At 42.9% G+C, this 18,123-nt stretch overlaps 1 protein-coding gene across 1 annotated transcript in view; it reads left to right on the top strand.

The window, feature by feature from the left end:
• LOC113011846 (connector enhancer of kinase suppressor of ras 3) overlaps window positions 1–18,123 on the top strand; it is a 42,982-nt gene that overhangs the window by 20,286 nt on the left and 4,573 nt on the right. The window contains exons 5-18 of the mRNA XM_080293885.1: window positions 2,079–2,120; window positions 2,940–3,059; window positions 3,215–3,274; window positions 3,835–3,903; window positions 3,998–4,144; window positions 5,401–5,525; window positions 5,879–6,060; window positions 6,163–6,249; window positions 6,468–6,718; window positions 8,833–8,870; window positions 12,089–12,131; window positions 16,125–16,178; window positions 16,571–16,610; window positions 17,065–17,234. Coding sequence (XP_080150011.1) covers window positions 2,079–2,120; window positions 2,940–3,059; window positions 3,215–3,274; window positions 3,835–3,903; window positions 3,998–4,144; window positions 5,401–5,525; window positions 5,879–6,060; window positions 6,163–6,249; window positions 6,468–6,718; window positions 8,833–8,870; window positions 12,089–12,131; window positions 16,125–16,178; window positions 16,571–16,610; window positions 17,065–17,234 — 1,428 coding nt within the window. The remainder of the gene's footprint in view (window positions 1–2,078; window positions 2,121–2,939; window positions 3,060–3,214; window positions 3,275–3,834; window positions 3,904–3,997; window positions 4,145–5,400; window positions 5,526–5,878; window positions 6,061–6,162; window positions 6,250–6,467; window positions 6,719–8,832; window positions 8,871–12,088; window positions 12,132–16,124; window positions 16,179–16,570; window positions 16,611–17,064; window positions 17,235–18,123) is intronic.

Here is an 18,123-nt window from a genome sequence, read left to right as displayed (position 1 = left end):
GAGATCGCACTTTATGTGTTCTGCCTGAATGAAGCCTGTGTTTGCACACACAATGGGACAAGGCCATAAAACACTGGATGCATCGTCCTTCTTGGCTAACCCGTCAGCGTGGAGGTCACTCTCTGTCAAAGTATGCATTTTTCATCAATCCCGCGTGTCTTTAGTTTACGCTTCCCGCTGGATGACGAAGGAAGTTCAACTCTCTGCAAACGATAAAGTCCATCGTTGTCATCACGTGAGAAGCCCAGGTGTGACATGCTGCAGTCCGTGGCCTTGGTTTCCTGCAGGTGTGAAGTCAGTCCAGACTCGGCACCGTGCCAGCGCTCCACTCTCAGCCACCTCACTGCCCGACCATGCAAATCTTCTCTGGTGGCTGATCAAAGGCCCAGAGAGCTGCACCCAGAGAGTGATCTGATCCACACTGGTTGTGAGATCAAGTCCATAATGTCAGGGATCAGTACACCCAGGGAATTGTCCTCAGCCGCAGTGCTTTCTTTCTCATCTCGCCCTCGTCTATTGTGACTACTTTGGTCCTGACAAAGATGTGGGATTACTTTGGAAGCACAAACAGTTCTCAGAAATGAGAAATAAAGCCAGGAGTCTAAGTCTATGATATCGTTTTCTCATGATCTGATACTATGGAGAAGTTCTGTAAATGTTAAAGCTTGATGGGAGTCGTGCCAGCTGATAATGACATGCTGTTTTGTTTCACGACCTCTAAACGTTGAAATATGTATTTTTAGTTCATCCTTCTTGGCTCAGTTAAGAGAGCAGCGATCCAAACATGTCTGTAAAAGAAATATGCAGCTGTTTGTTTATGGAAGAGCAGCTAAATTCTTGCTGAAACCGCCATATATTCCTGGCTGGAATTAGATTGTTTGGAAACATGATTTTTTTGGGGACCAATATATGTCACAGGAAATGTATTATAATTGCATTTATTCCTACCTCGTGTTTATACTGTTTTTTCATTTTCCTCCCCAAAGTAAGGGAAACATGGCAGCCGCATGTATGAACCTTCACCGAATGAGTTTCATCCTTCAAACAGACGGTAAAACGCAGATCGAAGGGAATATTTAGGGAGCACTGCATGCATTCTGCTTTGATGCGAAGCCATCGCTCACGGCCACAGACGGTCGCGCAAATCTCGTTAGTGCAAACAAGCCAACGGTTTTGAAAACAAACGCCCCGCTTTATCCCAGTGGAATGTGCAAGCTATGGAAATATGGAAAAACATGGCTGACCCCCCTATTTGCTGTCTGTACAATGCATTTACAAAGAGCAACAGAGCTGGCTTTGTGCACATCACAACAGTTTTCCTTTATTTTCCATCCACAGGTTTGTAGCTTGTGAGCGTTCTGGGGGAACGAGCCTCACACTGATACCTTTGTGCTCTGTGGTTTTGACAGAAGCATGTCACCTGTGATTTGTTGGATGCTATCCCTCGGGGGGTTACTCTAGACTGACCCCCCCCCCCCCCCCCTTCTTTCCCCGCCAGCGACACAGTTGTCAGTGGGGCTGTTGCCACAGCTGTGTCCTGTCTAGCTGACACTTGGAGAGGGCCAGTGGACAGTTTCCCAGCTGACTGGGCTGACTGGGTGAAGGAGCTGCTGATAAAATCTGCAAAGATCACAGCTTTGTCTTCAGAGGACCTCCCCTCCTCCACTAGCCCACCCAGTCGCAACGAAGAAAGCGGCCGTGCGTCCAAATATTTGCTCTCTGCCAGCAGACTATTTGGAAGAGGGTTTTCTGAGCACGATGACATGTTTTCCCGACTGTTTCTCACCATGTCATCTGCGCATAGTTACTGTATGACTGTTCTTATGGTATTTTCATTCCAGTATAAGTAAACTGAACCACAAAGGGTGTTATGTAATTAAAGCATCCACATAATTTAAGCAAAGCGGTCATTTAAAGCTAAAAGCTGTTTATTTGTGGCTTTTTTCATTTTTCTCAGTTCTATATGTAGGATTCTGATTATATCCCATTTACCCAAACCCTGCTTCATGCTTTTGCTTTTTCGCTCTCGAGCCATCGACTAACTTCTTCCTCTTCCCTGTTTCTATTCTCTGCAACAGGACTGCAGTGTTTATGAGATGGAAGAAAGGATCCTGGAAGTTGTGAGTACTCTGCATCTCTTTGCAAACAAAGAACTGACCTGGAAGTTCCAGTATTGTGGGGAATGGGCCTTTAAGTCTTTTTAATTGGGCATTGTGTCAGACTTGCTTTCAGCAGCAAGGTCAGATTTTTGAGTGAATAGAGCAGGCGGGTGTACAAGAAGACCAGAGGAGGAGGTGGGTCTATTATGGCCCTGCCATCAATCAGTGTTTCCTGTTGTTGACACTCTCCAGACTCTGTGGGCTAACACTGGGCTTCCTCTACCATTTTCTATCTTTCTTTGAAATTCATATTACAGACGTCTTTGTTTAAAAGCTTTTTTCTTCACTTTTCTTTCATTGCTCCTCTTTGTCACCAGCTTTTTTTTCTATTCTTTATTTGGCACGAGTCCGATTTATTTTTATTTCTTGCCTTTATACTCCTCAAGATCAACTCTACATAAAGTATATACGATAAAACCCTCTAATGATGAGAAATTATAGTATTTGCCATTAACCAAGAAAGGAACATAGAAGAGGTGTGTTTAAAGGACTGATTTCAGTCCTATGCGTTGAGGTCGCTCCACTTAAAAGCACACTAATGGCCCCTCGCAGAGCATTAAACCTCACAGTAGTGAGGTTAATGTCAGGCACACAGGTCTTTGCATATAGTATGAAAAGGAGGAATGTAACCTAACTGCCAGTTCTAACCTGTAAAACACACAATAACTTGATCTTTGGATGATTAAGTGCAGCACTTGTGATCACAGCGAGAGGTTTATTAAAGTCTTGTGCTTATTATTTTGACCACTGAGGCATTTTGTTTGGCGTTCTCTTCTGCAGTCAAAGATTTTGAACACCATCTGTGATCAGACCGTGAGAACCACCTCTGACCCCCTGATGAGCCAGTCGGCTTGTTTGGAAGAAGTCCAGTTGACCAACATCAATCCAGGCGAGGGTCTGGTGAGGAATGATTCTTGAACATTTTTTTGTTTTCCTCTTTTTTTTGAATCTCGAACTTGTGGTCGGCTTCTTGGGTTGTCTGTCTGGGAATGTATTCGATGTGTGAACTGGTAATACGCTGTTATCCACCATTTTTCTTTTCTTTTTAAACCCAGGGAATGTACATCAAGTCTACTTATGATGGGTTGCATGTCATCACTGGAACCACAGAACATGTAAGTAGGACAGGAGCCAATTTTATCCAGTTTCAGTGCTGAAATTCATTCATTCGCTGCCAGTACTCTTAAACAAGCTTTTGTAAGTTTCATCCTCCTCCTCTTCATCCTCCTCTCTGAGGGCACCCTGAGTAACATCATGTGAGGGAGTTCAGAGCTGCTCATGTGCAAAGGGGATAGTTTCTTTCTGCACTCCACACAAACAAGTTTTACCTTTTCACCACACTTACACACTCAGTCAGTGACTAACACACGTGCATCACAGCCACCGTTGGATCCTCACGCCTCCAGTCCCCACTCCTGAATCACAACCTGAATCATCGTTTATAATGACCAGTTTATCTCGTTTGGCATCTTCGTGACATGAAAAACAATTCTGCTGATAGTCACACACACTGAGAGGCTTTTTCTCACGATTCTGATCTTTGAGTGTTCATCTGGTGCAGAAATCAGCCACGAGTGGTACCAGAGCGCCGCCCAGTTTCCACAGCATTTTGAGAATAGTTCAATAAAAGCGGTCTATCTGGTTTTGACCTTGGCTGTTTATGTATTATGTTTAGTCGCCCGCAGACCTGACGAGGAAGATCCACGCTGGGGACGAGGTGATCCAGGTCAACCATCAGACTGTGGTAAGAATCCCAGATTGTGTGGGAAGTTAAATACATACTGGAAATCTTTAATCAAAAGCATGAGCATCATGTGCATTCGCTTCCTGTTAACCAGGTGGGCTGGCAGCTAAAAAACCTGGTTTTTAAACTGAGGGAGGACCCTAAAGGTGTGGTTCTACTCCTGAAGAAGAGGCCCACGGGCACAACAGGTTTCACCCCTGCCCCACTGAAGAACATGCGCTGGAAGCCCCCAGTACCTCAGGTACATGCACACATGCATGCACGCTTCCTTTCATCATTGTCTCGTCTAATCATTGTCAAACAATTACCAGCTTTTTAGGGAGTTGGTTCCAAAGCAGCAAGTCCAGACAGGGCCACCCTGAAAGAGTGCTGCTGGCTCAAGTGAATATAGCATTCAGCTTTTCTTGCACAACAAAAGAGGCAAACAAAGTCCCAAGATGTTATTCAGTCTATGAGATAAAGCTTCCGAGCTTTAGTGTTTCAGAATGGTTAGTTTATTAGACGGCCCAACGTCATGGTTTAAAGCAAACAACAGACACACAATCATTTGTTTGTGTTAAAGAAAGCTTAAAGGGAAATGGGATAAATATCGAGCCTGTGAGGGAATGTGTGAGCTGATTCATAATCAAATGAACACATTACGCTAAATTAGGTGAGTCCCCACTGACAGAGGGGGAGGCTGCAAGCCTGTCATAAACGTAGATACCAAGACTGAAGCTCTGGCACCGCGTCATCGTGTGCGCAGCCTCTTTTATAGCCGGAGAAGACAGGATGAGATTATATCAGTTAGGAGTGGGTTCCTCAAATCAACGAAAGAGGCTCTGTGCACAAAGGTGACCAATGTCTACACATCCACCAGCATCTTCTTTTAACACGGAGCCAGGCCCATCGGAGCCAGGCCCATCAGAGCCAGGCCCATCAGAGCCAGGCGTCTCAGTTTATTTGCGATAGCAAGGCTCCGAAGAGCCAAACAGAGACAAATCATACGGTGTGACTCGAGAATGAATGACACTGGTTTTGTAATAGTATATAATTTGTACTATTTGAGCTATTTGGAGAAGCGCAGAGAGCAGTGTTTCACGAGATCCCCAGTCGGATGTTTAGTTTGCCATATATCACATTTACAATGCTGTATCAGCAGATGTGTAATTTTTCCCTGATGAGAATAGCAGAGTAACACTCAAGGACGATGTTGGGGAAACATAACTGTGGTAAGTGTCAGGCTATTTTGGACTACACTCAGAAGCTTTCCATGCCTCAAACAAGAAGGCCCGACATACAGGAACTTAAATGTCTCACCACATCTGGGAAACTCCTCCCGTTAGCCAGCAAGTCAGATTAAGTCTTAATTTAAGGCTGAGGAAAAAAAACTATTAGCCGAAACAGTAATAAGCAGAAACACAAACTGATCTGTACATGCAGTCAGATAAGGTGGAATGAGAAGACTTTATTCTCCAGATTAGATCAGGCACTCACGCTTGTGTTGTATTCTTTCAGAATAATTCGTCCCTCGTTAGAACCCAGTCTCCTTCCAGTTCAGCTAATGGATCAACCAAAAAGGAGAAGCCGGCTATCCTGGACTTGTACATCCCGCCTCCTCCTCTAATGCCGTACACGCCGCGGTAAGCCATCCTGTTTCATGTGCACCGATTATTAATTTACTGGAAACTTCAGCTCTAAAAGTAGTAAAGTACTAAAACAAGAAGGCTGGAGGCCACCTGCTCCCCCCGCTGTGAGGGATTCAGACACCCCCAGTCAACCTTTGCTACAGCCTAACTCAGAGCTTTAAAGCTGATGAATAATGAGTGTGGTCCCGGCTCGTGATCACTTTACCTCGCACCCCCTCCTGCTGCACTTTCTCTTCTGCTGGTCTTCAGCCCACTCAGCTCCCACCCGTCCGTACACTACGACTGTTTTATCCTCCACCTCCTCATGCTGTGGAGATAAGTTAATGAACATTTGTTCCTCCGTCCAGAGAGGCGAGAACAGACGCCTTCTCCAGCATCAGTAAAAGACCAAAGGGCTCTGAGTCACCTAACTCCTTCCTGGACAAGGAGAGCAGAGGACACTGCACCGATTTTGACAAGCAAAGCGCCGGCTGTCCCATCGAAGCAAAGGTGGTCCAGCCCAGAATGAGGGAGCATAAACCCTCGCGTGGTCAGTACTTTCTCATCGCAGTGGTTTAGAAATATTCCTCTGACAGAAACTCAGAAAATGTGTTTTCAGAACAATTAACAAGCCTGAAACTTTTGTCTACAGGTAAGCCCCGGCCGCTGTCCATGCCTGCAGACACCTGTCTGTCAGTGGTTGATCCTTACGCAAAGCCCTGGGCGCAGGGAAGGAAAGGTGTGTGCAACTTATCATTTAAATTTATTGACTCACAATTGGATGCAGCCTCAAGTGGCCACTAGTGGAACTACACTTTATCGCACATCATTATTTTTTCAGCCCATTAAGTTGCTGCTTAGTTAATTTCAATAAGAAAACAAGTCAAATATTTAAAAAAGATTTGCAAAGCATTTTTAGAGACTTTAGAATAACCTGTCATTGTGTCTTTGCTTTAGGTGAGGATCTCCTGTACAGATACCTGAGTAACGAGAGGATCCCCACCATTGCTGAGGAGGTCCCCTCGGTGTCTCCACCCTACAGGCCTGCAGGGGAACGGCATCTCATCCGAGTGGACCACATCCGGGGCAGCCGCTACTACTCCAACTCAGACCTCCACAACAGTGCCACCATCCCCTACCAGGAAGACACGAAAAAGGCTCCGGTAGCTCCCGTCTCCAAGCGCACGACGGCAGAGCGCTCACTACTGGTCAGTTGGATCACGCGGCTTAAGCTATTGACTCACTGATGATGCGCTTCCTGTCCGGGGCTTCCTGTTCCTGTCTTGTCTTCCTCAGTGCCTTTGACATTTAACGTCCTCGGGCTTTCTCACACTCCTCTCTCCCATACCTCCCTGGTGTTACTACTACTACCAACTACAACTGCTACTCCTCAACCAAACCTGCTTTTGTAGTACTCACTACATTAAGTCATCGCTCCTTTAACACAACCCTCATCTCTGACACAAGCCTCAGCATCAAGAGGACACAGTTGTGTTCAGATTTAGGCTTTTTTGGGCCTCGTTTGCTGTACATGGACATCTCTGTACATATCATGTAATGTTTCGGCTAAGATGTTCTTCACGTCGCTTATTTAATACACTGAAGCTCTCGACCAGTTCGGTTCTCTGTTTATTTGCTTTTCATTTGCATAAATAAGTTATTAAAAAAGAATAAGTTAGACAAGCAGCACATGTCTGTTAGCGAGGCTGTTTTTCTTGTCATGTTGCTTTTTTTCTTTTTTTTAACAAATTCATTTTTGTGATTCCTTACATTAACTTCTGCCAATGGTTGCCTCTTGTAAAGCTATGCATACGATTTTTACTGTCACTTTAGTGGAAAAATGCTGCATTGGTTGTTAAAGGTGTTTATCTTGTCACTAGCAAACATTTGTGCATGATTTAAGGCTATGCACTCAACTCAGTAAACCTTTATAACCTGTGTTTCAGCTCAAGCACCCATCTAAAGGGCCTCTATATACAGCTGGTTGACAGTAAACTGGTCTTTTATGCCAGTGTTTTTGAACAGTGGCAGAATGACGGCATTATTTAAGAAGCCACAGGGAATGAGTGTCTGTTGTTGCTTTATCTGCCTTTTGTAAGATTTGAATAGCGATTTATTAAAAACTGCAGTTTATTTCAGTCAATTTTTGTATTGTCTTTATTTTACTGGTGCGTGTGGAGTGGCTGCTAAACGTCTCACTGTAATATGCATCTTCTCCTGCAACCCTGCTGAGCTCCGTTCAGCCTCAGTTTATACACTTTAAATGGCATGTTTGGTTGTAAAAAATATATATATATATATATATATATATTAATTTCCACGCCAGGACCAAACTGTAGAGCCAGCTGTCTTTCTAACCTGCTTTGACCTTTGAGGTGAACCTGGCCTCAGTGCAACAGGATAGCTAACGTGAAGTTACCTTTTGTTGGTGTCAGATGGCGATGGTTATGTAACCACTTCCCTCTTTGAACTTTTGATTCCAGCTGGGGAGCCATATGGTCAAAGCAGGTTTTTCCACTGGGGCATCTCTTTTCTGGCACATATGTTGCCTTTTAAACATTAAAACGGCAGGTTAGGATTACCTTACTTGATGGCTTTTGCCACTTTCATTGATTTTAAAGCGTTTTCCTGGGACTGATCATCAGCTTTCGTCGTGAAGGTGAAGCTCTGACAGCCACGAAGAACTCCCGCCTCTCTGACCTCTCTCTTTGCCCATGTTTTCACCATGCATGCATTTACTGATTGAGAGGAGCCTGTCTTCTTATCTCTCTTTCACTTCTTCCTCCTAAAATCTTGCTCTGCCCAAGCTTGCTGAGCTGTAGTCGCCTGCGGTCCTCACTAATTTGCACTTTCTGAGACGCTGTGGTCTGCCTAAGTACTACCTGCGCTCTGTTTATCCCACTGCATACGTTTGCTAACCACTAACATTTTATGCCTACACATCACAAATGGTTACAAGGGAACGATGTGCTGAAGTATTTCTAGTTTGTGCATGTCACAAAACAAAAATAAAAATTCTGCCTTTGTTATATAATTGCATTCTTTTTATTAACTCTAAAATCACAATTACTTGTTTTTGTTCTCCGTTTGTTTTTCCTATTCTTGCCAGAATCATTTATTTTACTGCAAAGCTTACCAAGCAAATATTGTAGATTTCCTTAATCCATGCATAATTTAGTGCCCTGCAAGAACGCAGCACACAGATCTTCAGTCACTTTAAAGAAAATCATTAAAGGAATATTAATCAACATAGAGCGTCTCAACATTCAGACTGAGGCTTTGAGAACACATGCGTTAACTTAAAAATCTTTATTTATCACAGGGATCCAGCTGGCACTCTAGCAGTGACTTCCTCAACCGGTGAGTTCCCTTCCCTCTTTCTCCTACACACACACACACACACACACACACACACACACACACACACACACACACACACACACACACACACACACACACACACACACACACACACACACACACACACACACACACACACACAGTCTGCTGGTCAAAGGTCTGTGACATCTTAAATAAATTAGTTGCAAAGTGAGAGTAAAATACTTCCGTTTTAGTGGAAATGATCATTTTGTGTGGCTCCCTTGTGGTGGACATGTTGTCCTGTACGATGATGCAGTGTATGTGCTGCTACAGCTGTAATAGGACTGGCTTTGCATTTCATACACCATATGTCATTCACACATTATCACAGAAGTGCTTTTATCTTCACCTTTCACATTGATGATACATCTGAGAGCAACTTGGAGCTGCGTGACCTGCTGAGGATACTTTTTTACCAACCTTCTGATTAGTAGATGACCTGCTCCCCTGAGCCACCTAACAATCATGTAGCAGTCACACCTGTCCAGCGTGTCCCCTTCTCTCCCCCAGTGTCAGCCGTGGCAGGCTTCAGCTACTCTTCAGCTCTGAATTGAAAAAGCGATTTAGAAATAAACGTCTGCAGAGACTCTTCCAATCACAGCCATCACAGTTTTACAGACCTTACTTCTTACATTGTTACTGTCACTTTCTTAAAGCAGTCTTGGATAAATGTTAGCCCGTGCTTTATGAAGTGCAGCCCACAATGTGGAATGGTTTGATGGGCACTTCTTACGTCCAACATTTTTCCCACCACAACAGCAAGACTCAGATCCAGAGGCTGTGTTGTGTGCAGGCAGTATACCAGCTGACTGCTCTCTAAATATTTATAACATGTCGTAGGGCAGTGAACAAATTTCCTACATTGTCACTACTAAACTACTCTCCAAATACCCCCAAACCCTCACTTTTGGGGTCTTTTGCCCATCTTAATATTTTCCTTTTTTTGTCCGTCTCTGAAAATTCTTTTCTTTGCAAATCTTCCTGGAAGTTGTTTCTTCACTGTTGGCCTGTGAGCAGACAGTTTCCCAAATCTGAAACTTTGACACACTATTTCTGTCGCTCAGTTGTTCACTGGGCACTCTCACTTCTGTTTTGCGTGCACTTTTGTGTGTTGCACAAACTGTTGCACCCCATAGAATAGCCTTAGTTTCTCAAACCATGAATCATCTGGCTATTTTAAGACAAAAAGCAAGCACACAACAGCTAATGCTCCAGATTTTCAACTAGCCAAATGAATTATTTGGAGGAGAGATGGTTACTGAAAAAGGGACCTCTTCATACTATGTCTATATATGAATATACCCCGGAAATTATTGTCATTTATAAATAAAGGCCAAATTATTAGTCTTCCAATGAAATCTAAAGTTTTCGTCTAACAGAGTAAGGGGTTTTCAGCACAGCATTTCTACACATACTATTTGCAGGCGTGGTACATGGGATGCCATCAACCGCTTGCTTTTAGACTATTTGTGTCTATATAGGTTTATATGTTGCAGACCAACTTCTGATTTCTACACATACTAGTTTACTTTAGAAAGCATAGGTAGCATCTTAGCATCCTGTAAAACTGACTTTTTTATTGAGCATCACAAACAAACCATCCACTGCTGAGCAATGATTATAATTATTTTCTAATTTACACACAGTATAAAAACTTCAGTAAGGATTTGATCTGTGTCATGAGAAAGCATCGTGGCAAAACCAGCGAAATCCGTTTAGTTTAGATGCTCACAAAGCAGGAGATGGATATACAAAGTTATCACAGATTTTGCAAGTGTGGACAACTGGAGTGTAAAGTATTATCAAGAGCCACAGAGTGCAGAACAAGCCTCACAGACTTAACCAAGTCGGGAACTGTAGTCACGAGAACCCTGCAGGGAGGGTGAGGTATCAGAGAAATGCCACTTCTGCACAGGAGGCAACGTAAAGCCAGACTGAAAGTGTCTAAGTACAACCTGGAGAACGATTATGCAAACTGGCTCCCCGGTAGAGAACTACCTCCAAAGTGAAGGTTACTGCTGTGGCTGATGGGTAGTTGGTAAAACAGAATGTTAATTACAGAGATTGATAAACGTCCTCTGCAGAGCATTAGTCATTTCTATCGATACAACGTGACTTTTTCCATTATTGAAGTTCCTTAATTAATTTAGAGCTTATAATGAAACTGAAAGAGTATTTGTGGCCTATTTTTTTTTAACATAGTTCTGTCTCAGCACCTCAGCATCCAACATGTCCCACACAGCAATGTGTCCATCCACCCCCAAGATCCCCCAGAGATCTTTAGAAATGTCACTGTTATGACGAATGCTAAATCCGCTTCCAACTATAAATAACTCCATCCCACTACCAAATATGATGACATATGAGGACTGCTGTTCCCTCTCCTCATGCGTTGCCCATAGATCTCTTCTTGTCTTGGACGCAGGGCCTGGGGAAGTGTGACTCCCCACATTAACACCCCAATAGATGACTAAACGCCTTGCACCCCACCCCCAGCCCGGTGCTTCTATTCTAAGAGCCGCACACAAGCGCACTGCATCCGGTCTATTGCACGCTTGATCAAAAACATTACTCACAATTAGGATATATAGACAGATGCTATTGTAAATCTCATAGATACGTAGTTGACTCATCGCTGGTGGCGGTTATGAACATGTGCCACTGATGCAGGGAAAGGAATTTGATTGACAGCGGATTTAATCGTGTGTCATATTAATTTTAGGCTGGTCAATCTGTAAAAACAAGAGGGGGGGGGTTTCTCACGGTGAGGCGAGGAATGTAACGGTGCATCAGATTTCTCTTTGTCATCTATTAAAACCATTTTTTCAAACAATCTTTATCATCATCTTTTTTTAATAATCTGAGAGGGAGGAAAACAAAAATGCAATTAAAGGGCTCCTGTGACTGGTCTCCAAATGTATTATCAGAAGCACTCACAAATAAATCCCAACCCGTAAGTGTCTGCTTTTGCTTTGCCAAATCAGAGTCAGATTGGAACACAGATAAAGATAATGAGCAGTTAGCTGGGAAGCAATAAGTATGTGTTGGAAATGTTCAAAATACACTGCGGTAATGTGAGATGAATCTCTTTGGTGTATGATATAAGTCTGCTGGAAAGCACTGCTCGACATCAGTGCATGTGGTGTGTTTTCAGTTATTAATGTGTTGGCTTTCGTGTCTCTCGCTTGTTCTTACAGGTATAATCATCCACATTTACGATCGTGGTCCTTTTCTCAAGCAGTAAGTAAATAACAATCAGCTCCTCTCACTGAAAAAATGAAGTGCATGCACCTGAATGATGTGTGTTTGTGAGGAATGGCCTGGAGCTTCAATGATTGACCTGTTACACTGCACACAAAGCTTAGTCTGCACTGCAAAGCTCTTTGTTTTTTATTAATATGGATGAATCTTTCTAAGTGTCTCGATTTTTCCTGCATCTTAAATTTGACATTTGGGATATGAAATAAAATTCAAAAAGTGTATTTTACGTAAAACTTGGTGAAGACATTTATGTTGGGGATAAATCGTGTCCTTGACAGGTTAATTTTTTTTATTAAACTACAAAATCCTAAATTAAAATTTGTGCTAAATCTCTAAACTAACGTGGTACAGATCATCTTTATGTGTTAGCAGTATCACTTTGCAGAAGACTGCATCTCTTCGTTCTCTGTTGAATGTGCTGTTAGTAGAAAATTGATCGTGCACCTTCTAGCTTTAGCATTTGTGGAAATGAGATGACTGCAGGGGTTAACTGAGGACGCACACAGTGAAACCACACACCCCAGTACCACGGGTTACTGTCAATCCTCCACAGGGGTAAGATGGCTGGACACAGGGAGTCCACGCCGATGCAGGCGTGGTATATGGGAGGCCATCAACCGCTTCCTTTTAGACTATTTGTGTCTATATAGGTTTATATGTTGCAGACCAACTTCTGATTTAAGTTCTTTCAGTCTTGAATTCAGAGCTTTGTGCACCAAAATCAAAATTCAGGACATGATCAGTGGCAACTGCACAGTCAACAACAGCCGGCGAGGGGCATGCAGCGCCATCAAACTGAGCGAGCGAGAATCTGATATCATCTCCAACCACTGCACCCTTCCCCCTTTACACTGTGTGAGAGTCCCCTGGTAAATAATAGCCACTCTGTTTGACCCCCCCCCCCCCCCCTTCTGTCTCACACACAGTTTCTGGGTGGGGGTAAGTAAGTGCCATGACAATTCTCAGCACGGATCATGATGGGAGATTGAGTTGGTGTGACCAATCAGCACTCCCTTGAATCCTTTGACATGAGTCGCAGGCCAGATTATCTCACTTCCACCAATACATAGCTCCAGTAGAATGCACAGAAATGAGACGGGCGTGAATTATCATGAGCTATTAAGTTTAGTTCAGCACATTTAATTGAAATATTAAAGGCTTCTGCGAGGTTTAGGGGCAAATCGAGGAAGTCACTTGATACAGATGAGAAAGATAGGGTGACAGCGAAGCAAAGAGGAAGCCACAAGCCTGCGCGAATGTGAGCGAGATAAAGAAGGCCTCCTCGTCACTTCACACCACTTTCTACTGTACAATGGCAAGTGGAAAGAAATACGAGGCCCCTGTCTATTTAGGCTTAGTAAAAATGGAGACTATAATAACGCAGGACTCAGGAATGTGTCTGCTGGTTTACCGCCAAACGTGGCCCAGAACATCCAAGCCTCTGCACAGATACAGCTCAGGCAGTGATGCTGTGGCTAAAAACTCGCTCCCCACTGAGGCAGCGAAGGGTGTTGATAGCCATGGAACAGCTTCCCTAAGCAACGAGTGGATGGGTGTAAACTGAACCGCTTATATTTCTCATTCTTCTTGCAGGCGGTTGTTGGTGATTTTTATCAACTTCTCTTAAAGTAATAAAAAAAATTTTTAAAAAGTGCTTTGTAAGCATCAGTGCGGACTTCCTCTGCATTCACCACATGTGAAATGCTGCTTTTCATACTCAGCGTGAGTTACTGTGAATGTCACAGCTGTTTGAAACAATGATACAATGATGTGTTTTGAATTACACAGGCAAGTCTGTGGAACAGTCCCGTCTACATTTTACGCGTCAAGTACAACAACAGCTGTAAAGACAAATGTGTGTGTTGGGTAAAAATGATGCTTTTATGACGCTCTCACTGAGGTTCCAAGGCTGTTACACAGTTGGGATTTAGCGACACCCTGCGGTCAGGTGGGGTAACTGCGAAAACGAATGGATTTTACTGAATTTAATGAATGAATGAAAGATGCGTGGGGAAAGTGGGGGGGAACATGAAATGCGAAAAATTAGCCCTGTAGTTATATCTGAATTATTGGGGGGAGTCAAAAATATTTGTCACTTTGTCAGTTTCAGTTTGGGTGGTGCCTTCTTTGGAGGGTAACGCCCAGACAGGACCTGAACTCACCTGAAACCAGCCGGCGTCTCTTTGAACGTGCTCTTTGGCTTTCTGCGTATGTTCCTGACATGTTTGGCAAAGTTTGGTCAACCTTTGAGCAAAGGTTTCGAGACAGACTACTTTCTCTGAGGTTATGGTGGAAGGTACAGTGTTTGTTTTACTGGCAGCTCGGGCTAATTCATTTGTCCGCAGGCTTCTTTGACTTTGTTTCGCCATTAAGCTACTGGACAACAAGCAGTCAGGCTACTGCTGAACTACACTCAGTAGTTACAGTCATTAAATCGTTATTTAACATTTAACCAAATTTGTCTTAAACTTCGCAAAATAGTCCTAATAGTATGAAAAGTATTTGGTTGTAAACACGTCACATTCCCCTCTATTCTTTGTGAATGTCATTTCATTGTAAGACGCAGGTTTTTTTTCGCTCTTTTGAAATTGTAGGTATTTGTTTCAGGTAGTGGTCGAGAAATTGCGTCATTCTTTTTCTCCCGAAAGCTTACTTTCAGAAGAAAAATCTTATTTTCAGGTGAAGTGTCAACTTCCTCCTTTAATGGTGATATAAAAGAGCATCTTACATACAGAGAGAATATTTCATTTTTCATCTCTTGCTGCATCTAACCTCAAAGAATAGTTGCGTAAATCTGCAGATAGGTTTGTTCAGTCTGGATCTTGCCACTAAAATTACACATGGTTCTTAACATGTGCAAAAGAGAAAACTCCAAGAGGAAGCTAGTTACTAAACACAGGCAGGCAGTCACTCTCAGTCAGGTTTGGGCAGTGGTTTGTGTGGTGATAGGCATCTACCTCCTACACTCAGCCTCTCAGCTCTGACACCCGGAAAGCAAAGTGATGATACATTTGTGTTGTGCAAGGCACAAATGTACAGAAGTATTGATGAGAGCTTCTAGTGATGGTTTATTATCACTGTCAGAGGCACAGAGGATACTTAGCTGTTTGGACGAACCTTTTAAAGAACCAGGTATGAGTCTTTCTCTCTTCATTGTTCTAGCTGGGGACTTTGGCGAGCTGTGGTACCGGTAAGTGGCTAAACTTGGACAGCTGCAGCAGGGCTCAGGACCCTGTGAACAACTCGCCGCCTGGTTTTGCCACCGAGTCTAAAAATGCCTGTGGGTTACACGTTTCAGAGTACTCTGAAATGTGTAACCCACAGTGTAGATTCTCATTTTCTCTAACTTCACACCCAGTGGGGCAGCACGGTGCTTAGTTTTGTCTCTGATGTTCTTTCTCTCTAACAGTTTTGGCATTTCAAAAAAAAGGAACTTAACCTAGAGGAAGTTGGTCAATAAAGGCAACTTAGATTTCACAACGTTACTGTCCATTTATGAGCTTGAACTGCAAAGTGAGAAAAATCTTTCTGATTCTTTGTTTGGGAAAAAATAGATTTTTGCACGATGTCGTTTTGCAGAAGAGTCCTTTTCATTTTGCTGTGAGACAACTTTCTGTGTGTGTCACATATTAAACAAATCTGCTGACACTGATCATTGTGACACTTGTGCTGTGACTCAGTGCTGATCATGAGCATTAACTTTTTACGTTTTTAACCTTTCTCTGAGCTTCTGCTTCCACAGAACTTCTGCTGTTTCTGAGCATGTTCGATTCAGTTTTTTCCATCCTCTGAAAAACAAAACAACAATAAGAAAGAGAGAAAAAAAAGCTGATTGGGAAACATTGTCTTTGCTGTACCCGTGACGCCACATCCTTTTGTCACACTGAAGAAATTTTTTTTCTCCTTTTCTGCTCATTTCTGTTTTGTTTTTTTCCAACCTACACATTTTGAATAAGGTGTTTCTTTCAACAGGCTGCTTTCCCCATATCCGTGACTCCTTCAATGGCTGCCGATGACTACAACCCTGTAAGTAGCTCTTTTTTGTCTTTTTCTAACATTTACTCGCTCTCTCTTTAAAGGATTAGAAACTTCTGCTTCCCTATTTATCAGTAACTAATTTGAATGTAAGCAGTATACACCCAGAGTTTAGACACCACCAGGTGGATGTTTTGTTTGACTCACTGGGGAGCAAAGAGAGTTACAAATAAAAGGAGACCAATAAGAAACAAGTCACAGATGCTAATGGAGGTGTTAAACAGCATGTAGAAAGATAGAGAAAATGCACATGACACTCAGTGTGAAAACAGGATGTTTCAGACAGCCTCTTCTTCTCAGTTGTGTGGTCTGAAACTGCTGCTCACCCCCTTGCCTTTTTCTTTTTGACCTCCCCCAACCCCTCCTCTGCACTCCTCTCAAAGGTCTCCCTCCGACACAAATCCAAGAAGAAGAGCCGAGGAGGTGAGTCCTGCCTTATCACCATGTCACTTATCTCAGCCTACAGCTGCAATTAGAAAGCGTAGTGGGTGGATGCGAAGCAGCGGTGCACTTGGCGTGTGCAGAGGGATTTTAGACGAGTTCAGTTACTTTCACTTCACTTCTTTTATTTCTTGGCTCTGTGTAGCCGTGCCTTTGGGTTCTTCTGAGACGCTAACTAATTTGTATATATACTGTTTTTGCTGACTGACTCATATCGGTAACGGGTAGGATGAAGGTAGAATAGCACTTTTGATTTGACTCTTCCAGGATGCTTCACGCGCTTCTTAGTTTTAGAGGTCCATTTGGTTATCGACCAAACTCCGGGAGCTCTTTAGACTGAAATGGAAACGTTTTGGTTGTTTGTGTTTGGATGTTTAAATCTGTAACGTTCTGCTTCCTCTGATGCTGTGACTAAATGCGCTGTTGTCTGGTTAAGGCAATGGTACGATGAGCAGAAGACGGATCTCGGTCAAAGAGCTCGGCCAGCCAGACCACCAGGGCTGGCTGTACAGGAAGAAAGAAAGCAAAGGCTTTCTGGGTATGAAATGGAAGAAGTACTGGTTTGTGCTGAAGAAGACTGCTCTCTACTGGTATACCAACCAGCTGGTGAGTAAAACACCCTCTGACTAGAAGACTAATGTGGGTTTTAGACTAGCTGGTTGCTATTTAGAGTGTACAATTGCACAATCCCTGATAACAAAAATATTTAACACAGATAAGTCTGCTTCTCTATATCAGTTGCATGCTTTTCAACTTCTTCAATTTATCTTGCAAGATTATAAGATATAATGTAATGATGAGAATTATATCAAAAGAGAGAGGAAAAAATAAGGAAGCTATTAAAGTTGCACCTCTTTCTTTTGGTTTTCCACCACTCTTTGGAATATTTTGTGTGTCATCCTATCTGTGTTGCCCTTTTTAAAGAGTATCTTGCATATCTTCTTTATTTTTGCTAATTTCAGGAAAAGTTACAAAGTACAACAGTGTTACACCCAAGTCATCAAAAAAACGCCTTAAAAGAATCTTAAAACTGTCTGATGATCTTTTTTTTAAGCATCATAAAATAGTTAAAAATAATCGGGGTAGTTCTTGAGAACTTGTATCAGCTGCAGATTAAGTGCTGTAATCACTCTTTACAGCAGCAGGATGGTGGCACATACACAATGTGTACTTTAGTTTTTGACTGAACATGTAATCCGGTGATTGATGTGGCTTCATGTGTTTTTATTTGCTTTTATGCTTTTTTGTCTCACGCTAACAATAGCAAAAGATGAAACATGACTAAATTTTATTACAGCTTAAGTAACAGACCACAGAATTAACACTGGGTGAGTCACAGATGTGCGCTAGGCAGTCAGGGCTGCAGGTTAGTCATACTGGTTTCCTCCACAGCTGTCTCCTTGCCAGTCTGTCACTGCAGGAATCAGCGAGCGCTGGTGACACTGCGCTTCCTGAATGTGACCGTGTCACTAATAGCCCGCTGCTACATATATGT

Source organism: Astatotilapia calliptera, chromosome 19 (assembly GCF_964374335.1).
Source record: "Astatotilapia calliptera chromosome 19, fAstCal68.1, whole genome shotgun sequence".
In the NCBI taxonomy this organism is placed as follows: Eukaryota; Metazoa; Chordata; class Actinopteri; order Cichliformes; family Cichlidae; genus Astatotilapia; species Astatotilapia calliptera.
The sequence above is the reverse complement of the archived record's forward strand: the minus strand, read 5'-3'. Positions and strand labels throughout refer to the sequence as shown.